Source organism: Argentina silus (genome assembly GCF_951799395.1).
Source record: "Argentina silus genome assembly, chromosome: 1".
In the NCBI taxonomy this organism is placed as follows: Eukaryota; Metazoa; Chordata; class Actinopteri; order Argentiniformes; family Argentinidae; genus Argentina; species Argentina silus.
Window position 1 is genome coordinate 6,326,155 of NC_139655.1, and position 12,052 is coordinate 6,338,206.

Consider the following 12,052-nt stretch of genomic DNA (forward strand, 5'->3'; position numbering starts at 1 on the left):
CTGGTCCAGCCATATTAGTGTACTCAGGCTCAGACAAAAGAGAGAGAGAGAGAGACGCACGCACCAAGCTAGTGAATAGGAAGCATAAACCCTACAGTGTCATGACGTTATCTTATTTGCTTAATGACATGTTATATCTGTTTTACATTCTTGAACATATCTGTTTGGAGTCTCTCCTATCCCAAGCCCATCTAGAAAAAACAGAAGAGATGTACTATGTAGTGTAAAGAAAAGAGAGGGGTGACAAAGATTTTATCACCGTCTGTCACGAGGGAGCCACCCCTCTTTGTGTGTCGATCTTAAATCACTCCCCTGACTGTGATACCCTCCTGTTTCCCATGGACCAGAAGACAAACTCCTCTGGGTGTTGATGTGAGCAGCTGAGCAATGAGAGGGGAAAAGGTTTATGGTTGCACAGACATAGACTTTCTCTCGGGGGAGTGTTGGTTCTTCTATAGTTCCATGTCTGTCACTGTCTATGCACTGTACTTCACGTCTCCATTTCCTGAGTTAGTTAAACAGCTGAGTCTATATTATGATATTATGATGTCATTAGTGGTTCCTCTGCACTTTATATCCAAAACAGCGCTGTACAATCACAGTCTGCTTTAATGTGTTATTATTATTCAACATTGTTCAAATGTGGGTTTATAGGTTAGTAAACACCATAGACTGGTAAACACCCATCGTGAGTTTCTGTTGGACTTTATAGATATTTACTGCTCTCTGCTGGTCAATATGGGACACCTCATTAGAAATGACAGACTATGCCAGCTAGTATTTCAACACTCTTGAAAGATTTGCATGTCCACTTTCCTGAATCCTTAATCCTCCTTAATCCCATCCTGTGTCTGTTCCTCCCCACCAGGTCCCCAGCAAGGTTGTGGAGGGTACCTGTCTATGCCCATGGGAATGTTTGGATCTCCCGACCCCAACATGGACGGGAAGTACGAGCAACGCATGGACTGCCTGTGGACCATCGCCATGCCAATAAACAAAGTGGTCAACCTCACCTTCAGCTCCTTCGAGCTGGAGCAATCCACTAACTGCAGATATGACTCTGTCAAGGTAAAGACTAGACAGGGTATAGCCATCATCCATCCATCCATCCATCCATCCATCCATCCATCCATCCATCCATCCATCCATCCATCCATCCATCCATCCATCCATCCATCCATCCATCCATCCATCCATCCATCCATCCATCCATCCATCCATCCATCCATCCATCCATCCATTCATTCATTCATTCATCCATCCATCCATGCATCCATCCATGTATGCATCCACCATTCATCCATCTGTTTTATTAGTCATGGAGACAAGTGCAGTCTACAGTGACAAAAAGTGCAAATGTGATTGCAAATAATGTAGGTGCTCACCATTGTCAGGTTAGATAACCTGTATTCCTTTTATATCTCCACATCTCCATGTGTGTGTATCTCTCTGTGTCTCTGCTCTTCCCTATCAGATGTATGATGGTGACAACATCAACTCCCCCTTGGTGGCCACCTACTGTGGCAACGTCATCCCGGCCTCGTTTGTGTCTGCCGGTAACTTCTTGACGGTGCACTTCATCACGGACAGCTCTATCCAGTTGAGAGGTTTCAACGCCACCTACATGGCGGTGGACAGTAAGACACCCCTTTTTCACTTCTCTCTAGGCTTTGTTTTCTATCCCCCAAAAATGTGGTTTTACATTGTGCATTGTAATTTTCCATAAGTGTGTGTTTCTGTTTGTGTCTTCACCAGGACTTTGCGGGGGCAATTTGAACGCCACAGCGGCGGAACAGACCATTGCATTCCCTGAGTTGCCCAACATCTACCCTCCGTACACGTCATGTCGCTGGGTTCTGGATGCGCCTTCTCAGGAGAGCATCAAAGTAGCAGTGCAGCAGTTCACCCTGCACCCCAGCCAGAGCTGCTCCACCAACTTCCTGGAGTTGAAGGACTGGCCTGTGGTGAGACACTAGGATCATGTCCCATTTCTCCTGTTTCAGCAGTTCTTTCGACTGTACTACATGATTCAACAGGGCAATAGAGCCCCCTTGTGGAGCTGGTCTATATTACATGATTATCTTTGGGTGATACAAGAAGGATAGTCATATTCACACTTAGGAACTCATCTCTTTATAATATGTTTCACAGGGAGACTACGGACAGTCACACAAGTTCTGTGCTGCAGACTCTCATGTCCCTGACTTCTACAGCTATGGACGGACCATGCACGTCACCTTTAAGTCTGAGGCCTTCATCACTGGCAATTTCATGAGTCTGACCTATCAGGTAGCAGGTACGCTGATGTCAGCCCCAAACATCTCCGTGACGATTGTCAGCAGATGGATCAGAGCCTTCAATGCCTCTTTCTACTGTTCTGTGCTCCTGGTTGTCTGACTCTCCCTTGTGTTCCAGGCTGTAGCCGTACCTATGAGCAGGCCTATGGCTATCTGAAGAGCCCTGGCTGGCCCAGCGTGTACCCTCATAACATAGACTGCACCATCATCCTGCGAGCGCCCCAGAGCAACTCCATCTCCCTGTTCTTCAACAGCTTTGAACTGGAGAGCCACACCTCCTGCAACTACGACTTCCTAGAGGTGAGAGAACATACCCAGAGAACTTACTCACTACCTATCTTCCACCGTAGATTGAAGACCCATCTCTTCAGGCTACATCTTAACTGTCACTCCTAAAGACCTCTTCATCCCCACTACCCCCCTGTACACGTTTCTCTGCTGTAAATAAATTAATAAAAATAAAAAAATATCAAATTCCACTTCTGATATGTGTGGTTTTCCACTAGATGTTTCCTCAAAGTGTACTTTTGATGTACCTTTTTCATATCTGTGAAACCTTTTCACATCTGTGATAAACAATATGTCATAACATACATAACAATAATCACTATGTCATTGACATCTCAATTTGGTGTATCCCAGTCAATCTTGGCATTTTCATAATTATTATGTCTGGTGTCTGGGTCCTCAGATTCGCAATGGCAGCACGGCTGACGCCCCTCTGTTAGGAAAGTTCTGTGGCAGCACTCTTCCCAGTCCTATCTTCCCACTGTCCAACCAGCTGTACATGCGCTTCAAGAGTGACTACTCAGGAACTCGTGACGGCTTTGACATCACCTGGACCTCCTCTCCCCAGGGTGAGACACTTCCTCCACAGCAAGGGGTCCCAGTCCTGGTCCTGGAGGTCCACTGGGCCTGCAGGTCCTCATTCTAAACCAGTTCCTCATAGATGATCAAAAGACACCCTCCTCACAATGGTCAAGATCTATCAGAGGAAGTGTTATTTGATTGGCATAAGTCCTGAAAGAAGGCTACTTCATGGTTACACAAAGCTGTGTATCTATCTGCAATAGGATAGTCACAGGTGAGATCAAACGGTCACTTCTGTGTATTGTTTCCTTAGGTTGTGGTGGCATGTTATATGGAGACCATGGGACCGTTGCTAGCCCTAACTACCCTGGCACCTACGCCAATGGTACCCACTGTGAATGGGGCATCAAGGCACCCAACGGGCGCGTGGTGACGGTGACCTTCGCCCAGATCAGCATTGATGACCCAGGAGACTGCCAGAACAACTTCCTGAAGCTATACGATGGGGAAGATGCCAGCACTCCTCCTATTGGACCGTATTGTGGAACGGTATGTACCATGGGATCCCCATTCCTATCTCTGTTGTTGATTTCTTTGTTCATTACTCATTTGTTACGTGACATCCATCTTTGGAGAGGGCAACTTAGTTGCGTTTGTATGATTTCAGCTCAAGTGATGTGTCAATGTAGCGTGTATTATATATTGTATTACTGTATATTGTAAGGTTGTAAGAATGGCATTGCTGGATATTTTCTCATGTGGGCTTTGCTGTATAAGACACAGGCGAAAATGTTTCTCTCACCTTTCTTTCTCCCTTTTTTCTTCACTTTTCGTAGGAGACGGACATTGCTCCATTCACAGCGTCATCACACCATGTCTACATTGTCTTCAATGCCCAGTATGCTGTCCTGCCCTCAGGATTTAGGTTGACATGGGACAGTTGAGAGGACAACACACACATACACACACACACACACACACACACACACACACACACACGTACACACACACACACACACACACACACACACACACACACACACACACACACACACACACACACACACACACACACTTGTACACTAACCACATACTCGTTTACACACTCTTCAATCATGTCGGTGAAACTGGACACCTGCCATGCAGTCTCTGCAGACCAATCAAATGTAAATACTAGAATTGCTCTGAAATTTTACTATGGAATATATCTGAATCATCTGTTTTTTTGTAGATAATTTCCTAAGAATGAGAAATATATATTTTGTTTTGGAGTAGAGCAATAAATGAGTGTGTTGTTTTCTTCATTGGATGTGAATGTCTCTCTCTTTCTCACTGTAAACAATCTCTGTTATCCTAGTTAACATGACACAATCTTTAATAGGCCCTGTTTTGATAGTCTTATAGATGCATCTGTCTCACAGGACAGCTGCATTGAATTATAACTTCATTTATTTGATCAGGAGGCACAAGTTTATGAGGATACATTCCAGTCACACATGTTATCAGAGGAATGTATTTTGGTTCTGAGAGGCAACAGTCAAGCAATGGATATTTTCATGACTGGGGGATACCGCACACTATTAAGCTCTCTGTGTTACGATATAAAGCTATTCTAAGCAGTTGATTAGCTGTTTTTCAAGTTATTCCAATTAGTACAGAAACATGTAGGCACCCTATTTAATTTCCCACTCACTCTACACTGTAACCTCTCTGTCAGAATAGCTAATAACTTTCAGTTACTGGCTTGGCTAATTTGAGTGTCTGGAGTTTGAAACCCTCTCGGTCTGCTGGTCCCCCCAGACACGCCTCAACTGACCTGACACCTCTGACAGCTCTGATCAGACGTCAAAGAAAGAAAGAGAGAAAAAAGAGAGGGATGGCCGAGAAAGAGATAGAGGGAAGGGGGGATGGGGGGGTGGGGTGGGGGGGCGCAGGAGAGTAAATGCTGTCAGAGCAGGATGGACACAGACAGGGCTAATATCTGTCTGACAGCTCTCACGTCGTGAGGGAGAAGAAGGGAACGGGAATGACTGGCCTCTCAGGGGATCTGGGTTTGAGGGACTTAAGCTGTGTTATTCTACAGGACCTCATAAAGGGACAACAGCCATGTAGAGTATTCTGATGTAGCGTGTTTAGCCGGCCAGCTGTCCTAAACGCTCCCATAACAGCTCAGTGAGAAAAGAGTCAGAAGGCCACAGACAAAGGCCCAGTTAAACCTCTCCATCTCCGCAGAGAGAGGGTATGAGATTAGATTCTCCACTGAGAAGGTTTCAATGGCTTTTGGTCCCCTGTCACATGGAGTGCGTAGAGGATGCCTGTCTTCTGTTTTGAATGGGGAGGAGTCGAGTTTAGAGAGGTCAGAGTTCATGGGAACCTCACAATTGTAGCAATGTGTTGGAAAAGTGGAGAGCATGATAATGACCTTGGGAAAAGGGGCAAGAACAAGTGTGTGTGTGTGTGTGTGTGTGTGTGTGTGTGTGTGTGTGTGTGTGTGTGTGTGTGTGTGTGTGTGGGTGTGTGTGTGTGTGTGTGTGTGTGTGTGCGTGCATGTGTGTAATCCTTAACCTATACAATATTTACATGTGATCTTAAAACAAGATTTAACACTTATGGTGCTTGCTTGTGGAATAGTTTTGTCCCTAATCCTAACATGAAACGTAATTTCACCTTGCTAATGCAGACCCACTAAACTTTTACATAAGGGTAAGGCCCCATCATTGCTATGTTAATGATATATTTAAATGGCACTCAGCCTTGTGTGTATTCCTGCTAAGGTAGTCCTGGAATATTGCCCGAGAACACCCCATAAATCAATGAGGAAACTAAACAGGGTATGCATGACTGCATTCTCACTGTGGTACCCATAGACACCCAGAACTAAGCAGCCCCATAGCTAATTTACACCCTGCATTAACATGCACCCTCCCCCCTTGGACTGTCAATGAACACACACACACACACCAAGTTTTTTTCCTGTTCTCTTTCTTTTTTTGGCGAAGGGGGTAGAGTTAAATATTTCACAGTGCAAACAGAAACTGGCCCTGAATTCTAGGTTTCCCCCCAGCGAGGCAAAGTTCACCCATGCTGGCAGCATCTGTTGCCACTCACGCCAAATATAATCAGCCTAAATATAGAACCCACTGTTTTGCTGCTCTCTTGTAGAAATGACCAGCCCACCCTGAAGAACAAGGGCACAGAGAAATAGAGAGAGTTTGTGAAGAAAGAGAAAGGGAGTGAAGGAGTGAGAAACCCAAGCCAGGTACTCTGTATGGGGACTTGTCAGCCCGGCCCAGCCCAGCCCAGCCAAGCCTAGCCCGGAGGGAGTTGATCTCAGGAAGGGGACTCCTCTAGGTTTACCTCCTGTCTGCGCCTGGCTGAGTATTCTATGCTGGAGGAAGAGGAGGACGAGGAGGAAGCTCAGGTTGCAGTGTGGTTCTGTGTAGACACTAGGAGCCCGACCAGAGAATGTGTCTCCCACAGAAGGTAAGCACCAGTGGGCTTGGCTGGGGGGCTGCAGTGCACACAGAGAGCATCCGTGAAGGTGCTGTGAAGTGAACTGAATGACACCTTCTCAGTAATCCCACTATTGTATGATTGACAATTAAACTCGTTGTCGTGTACAAGAATGAGATAGAGGATTTGAAAGGAGTATGCATCCCCAACAATTATTTTTGCACCAAGGTATGCCCAAATGTAATTATAGTGCTGAAATGATATTATTTGTTGCTTCCTGGATTTTAAAGTACATATTCAGAATATTTGGTGTATAAATTTCAATTTCCTGACATTATAAGGGGAAAATAAACAATAGTTGGAAATAGTTCATTATAACTGAGAGCTCTGTAGTAGCAGTGGTGTTGTTTGTACTCAAAGGATTACTGCTGAACAAATGTGTGTCTGCATTGTTGTGTGAGGTTGGAGAAGGCACTAAAGTGTACAGTCTCAGAAATATTTAATGAAACGAATGATGGGTAAACTAGTAATTATTTGTCAGAACAAGCGTTCAACTGCGGAATCTGTTACAATGAACTGTATTATTGCTTTTCATTTAATTTCTCAGCAGTTTTATCTTTGAAATCAGATACAATCTGTCAAAGGAGACATTGAAAGCATTGGTACATTGTTTCACTGCGGAGCATATTTCTGTTGCAACATGCTTGTACGCCATTGGCAGAAAAAAAGACAACAAAGCAAAAGCTTCGGAGAAAACCGAAGCTCTGATTGGATATACACGTTAACTTTCCCTTTTTTCTCAAGGATTGTGAAAAATGATTGGATGAAAAGCGGGACTTTGCTGGTAGCATTTTTGGGATACGTTTGGATGTAGGAAGTGCCCTTTTATGGAATGCTGAGAATCGTATAGAACACACATTAACTTCCGGTTGGGTGTGTGCATTTACAGCTCTCTCTAGGAAATAAGAAATAATACTGTATTTTACATCAAAAACTGTACGCTAAATTCATTCCAGTCGAAAAGGTAAGCATTGTCGATGTTTCCGCAATGAACAGTGGTTGCGTATCCGCTTTCAAACCAACTTTCCTGGTCACAAAGTAGCCGTCTGGTAATTCAACTGGTTGTATCAATGTAAAATGTGTGGCGACTAAACATTTCTTGTGGTTACATTGTAGAAAATGTCCAAGTCCTTGAAGAAAATTGTGGAGGAGAGTCGGGAGAAGAATATACCCGAGGTGGATATGTGTGACAGGGGGGTATCTAACATGTTGGACATCCCAGGGCTATGTAAGTAGCCGACAGTTACTTTTATCTGAAAAAAACGACTTGAACATTGATGTATTTTATGTCCGTGCATTATTTTTGCCATTATGGGAGAATGAGATGACATCATTATTTTGGCTGCAGATGCACTGCAAGATCAACTGCTCAGTGTGTCTTTGCTGATCCCCAATTTATTAATTGTATGCCACCCGATTGTTACTGGAGAAGATAACGTATTTCAGATGCTATGGTAAACATGAGGCTGATGTTTGTTTTTGTCATGGTCTGCTTATTTACGCATGCATGCCTCAGTTCTGTGCATCTGTCATGTAGATTTGAAAAGCCTAGAATGGTCTAGAGGATGGAATGAGAACTTACTCCACACTGTGGATTTCCGTTTTCTTCACATCACTCATCGCATGACAACCTCAACTCTGAATTCTAAATATAATCAAGATGTTGAAATGGTGAATGAGGTTTTTTTTTGTGCTTTGCAGTCACACTATCCAACATCACCCAGCTGGTTCTGAGTCACAACAAGCTCGCAAGTAAGTAATGAGAGTATCTCTGTTTTTTGATACCGCTGTTCTTTTATTCCGAGAAGCTCTCCTAGTCAGCCATAACATGTTGACAGAAGGAGCTCTATCACAAGGAGCTTGATCAGGACACAACCAATGTGGACAGTTTTATGTGTCTAGGCTATTGGTTGTCTTTAGAGCTAAACGCCTAGCTGTTTGCTTGAGTTAACACTTAATATAGCTATCAGGCAAGTTTACTCATCACTTCATCTCGGGACCCAGAATCTCATGGAGAGTCTGACTTAGCCAGACTACTCATCACCTAAACACAGATGTGTATACCCCCCCTGTCTGCATGACATTCAGTGCCTATACTGCTTGTTACCACTAGAGTGCACACTTCTCCTAACTTGGCTGATCAAAGGAAGAGGCCCCCCCATACTCAAAGTACCGGAGACAGTTACCTGTTCTGGTTCAGCCAGCTTCAGAGACAAGAACCGCTTGAACAAAGCCTCTATAACGGACCCTTTAGTTCTCTGTGTTTTAAAGGTGATGTTTATGAGAGAGCATGCCACCACATGTGTGTGCTTTCTGTTTAGATTCTGTGGTCCCAGAGATATGACCAACAGTTCACACACAATCAGTAGACATACTAATTGCACAGACTGTAAGTGCTCAGAGTGGTAAGATATGACAGAATAATCATAAAGAGGGAAACCGAGGATCTGTTAACTAGTATAACCTGCCCTAGGCCTTTGTGGTGCTCTATGGAACATTTTTCAGTGGCTCACTATGGATTTGACTGAGACGAATGAATACGAATTGACAGTATCTGTGTTTGTCTTTAGTCAGGTTGAGTTGATATTGATACTGCCGGTACTCTACTACAAGTTCACATCAGATTGTGATGATGGCGCTGCTGTGTTTACCTCTCAGTCTGCTATCTCGACTGCCCTGTTCCCTAATCCCCATGAAGATCTTACACTATTAGATTACACATTTCTGTCTCAATGCTATTTTAAGACAAGATCAAAGTCTCTGGGATTAGCTAATTAGCTCCATGGCCATTTACCTGCAGGTGGATCAGGTACGTCTCAGGGTTAGCCTCATAATCATATTAGATTTTATTTTTAAAAAAATTGGGGGGGGGGGGGTAAATTATTGTTTTGTATGTGAGGTGGTTTATGACTTTGCTCTTTATCTTAACACATCCCAGTGTTTTTCCCCCTCATGGTTTTCTGATCTCGCCCTACCTGCTTTAAAGATCTCACAGATAGAAAAGATCTTTGAACTTGTCAGGGCAGTCAGGAATAACAGTGACATTTGGAAGGTCTTTCATTAGAGAGGCGGAAGAGGAGGGGGGAGCTAGCTAACAGGGAGAGCAGGGTGCTTACGGAGAGAGAGAGAGTGAGAGCTGCTTAGCAAAGGTTGAGACCCTTTCCTTGCCACCCAGTCCTTACACGGTTCGAGACCATTACCATCAATCTATATGACTATTAACGACTGAAGTGTCATGGTGTCTAGTTACACCTGAACCCAGTGTCTCTTCGCACACAGACACACACACACGCGCACACAGACACACACACACGCATGCATGCTCAAGCCTGCACACTTATCATTGTATCCCTCTTCTTTCTAAATACAAACACTTGTTGTTGATGAAAACAGTATATAAGGATATCAATATTGCACTGTAGATTCTACATGTTCTGATCCTGGATAAACCACTCGGATAGACAGGAATGATCACAAAACGATACAGACACTACCAAGAACATAGTATAAACCAGGGAAGGTTTTTGAGGGTTGTTGTGTTTTCTCGTGATATTGTTTACCTTGTATTATTATATGTGATATGATATTATTATATCATTCATGTACAGTACCAGTCAAAAGTTTGGACACAAACTTGCCAAGAGTGTGCAAAGCTGTCACCAAAGCAAAAGGTGGCTACTTTGAAGAATCTAAAATATAAAACATATGTTTTTTGTTTACTACATAATTCCATATGTGTTCCTTCATAGTTTTGATGTCTTCAATATTAATCTACAATGTAGAAAATAATAAAAAATAAAGAAAAACCATTGAATGAGAAGGTCTGTCCAAACTTTTGACTGGTACTGTATATACACCATTGAATCATGCCCTTTAAGATTGTGGATTTGTTTTATAATGAATGGAGGGTAGCCCTTTTAACAGCCGATACTGATGAAATGATGATGAAATTGTATATCCAAATAGGACATATGAAGTGGATCAGCCTTCATTCAGACAATATGAACCGACATGTTTGTTAAAAGTTTCACAACTTGCGTTAGACAAACTAAATCCTCTCCATACACACACACACACACACACCTGAAAGACTCTACCCTTTTTGAAATGGCCCTGTGATACGGTATCGGTATGCGTGGGTGCATGCTCGGCCATACTGATCTCCCCAGAGCCATTTGTGTCATGTACACCTGCCCTGTTTGTGTACACACACCCCTCCATCTCTCCATCCCTCCACCCCCTGCCTCCCCCGTCCCTCCATCCCTCCATCCCTCCATCCCCTCCCTAACCATCGCTCTCATTGATCAGACCCCTAATCGGATAGAAACCTCGTCTCGTTATCCCCCCATCGATCGTTGTCCACCTCTTAAAATTGACTCGCTTGGGGGAGAGAGGTGGGGGGGGGTGACTTTGCATCGTGTCTGCCAATGGCCCCCTGCTTCTAGCATAGATTTGTTTTTTTCTCATGATGACTGAGGGATAGATGATTCACTTACTTGGACAAATGTATTTGTTGTAAGTGGCTTTGGATAAAGGCGTCTGATAAATTTAAAAAATGTAAATGTAAAATGGGGGGCGGTGGGTGGAGGAGGTAAAAGAAACAGATCTGTTATGCTAAACGTCTCCATCATTAAAATGTCAAACCTATGGCCCCGGCCGGCTGAAGAGCATCGGATTAAGCCATCAAAGACAGCCCGCTCCGTTAGCACCCTGGCCGATAATTAGCTCATTAAGCCGAGCTTCATCACCCTGACGTGACATTAGGCTGTGTCACTGTTGCTTACTACAGCTGTTGCCGGGGTTGGACTCCATACTTTTACTGATGGTTATAGTGATGAAAGAGTATGCATGTTGAAGAAAGAGACGCGTGCTTCGATGGATGAAAATCCTTTTTAATGTGTCTTTTTTCTCCTGGCTCTCTCTCTCTCTCTTTCTGTGTCTGTCTCTGTCTTCCAGCTGTTCCTCCCAACATTGCAGACTTAAAGAATCTGGAGGTGCTCAACGTCTTCAACAACCAGATCGAGGAGCTGCCCACTCAGATTAGCAGCCTGCAGAAGCTCAAGCACCTCAACCTCGGGTGGGCATCTCAGTCTTGTGTGCGCTTGCGTGTGTGCTTGCTTGTGTGCTTACGTACATGTGTATGTGAGCATATTGAGAGCTTGAGCTGTCGTTTCTCATCGTTATTCTGATCAATGCTGAGCTCACAATCCTCCCCTCTCTCAGGAAGCAGAGGAAAACTGTTAATTTACAACTTCCCCAAGTTCTCCCCCTTCAGGTGACCTGTGTCTTTATGCAGAAAAGCTGTCAGGGATCCTGTTATTTTCGTTGCATTTGTGACAGGGATCACTTTTAAGTTCGATTAAGCTCTACAAAGCCTCTGCTACTAGCCTAGGATTTAGCGATCACTGTAGTGGAGGGAGGTACCACTCACA

General features: G+C 44.0%; 2 protein-coding genes across 2 annotated transcripts in view; both read left to right on the forward strand.

Moving 5' to 3' along the window:
* Window positions 1-4,051, forward strand: part of cubn (cubilin (intrinsic factor-cobalamin receptor)) — a gene marked incomplete at both ends in the record, with an annotated part of 36,088 nt that extends 32,037 nt beyond the window's left edge. Inside the window, 8 exons of the mRNA XM_083682397.1 lie at window positions 869-1,068; window positions 1,475-1,637; window positions 1,756-1,964; window positions 2,152-2,296; window positions 2,416-2,597; window positions 2,989-3,154; window positions 3,421-3,656; window positions 3,944-4,051. Coding sequence (XP_083538523.1) covers window positions 869-1,068; window positions 1,475-1,637; window positions 1,756-1,964; window positions 2,152-2,296; window positions 2,416-2,597; window positions 2,989-3,154; window positions 3,421-3,656; window positions 3,944-4,051 — 1,409 coding nt within the window. The remainder of the gene's footprint in view (window positions 1-868; window positions 1,069-1,474; window positions 1,638-1,755; window positions 1,965-2,151; window positions 2,297-2,415; window positions 2,598-2,988; window positions 3,155-3,420; window positions 3,657-3,943) is intronic.
* A 3,309-nt stretch (window positions 4,052-7,360) lies between these two features.
* rsu1 (Ras suppressor protein 1) overlaps window positions 7,361-12,052 on the forward strand; it is a 22,243-nt gene continuing 17,551 nt past the window's right edge. Inside the window, exons 1-4 of the mRNA XM_083672519.1 lie at window positions 7,361-7,584; window positions 7,737-7,848; window positions 8,322-8,372; window positions 11,577-11,697. Coding sequence (XP_083528645.1) covers window positions 7,740-7,848; window positions 8,322-8,372; window positions 11,577-11,697 — 281 coding nt within the window. The 5' untranslated portion in view covers window positions 7,361-7,584; window positions 7,737-7,739. The remainder of the gene's footprint in view (window positions 7,585-7,736; window positions 7,849-8,321; window positions 8,373-11,576; window positions 11,698-12,052) is intronic.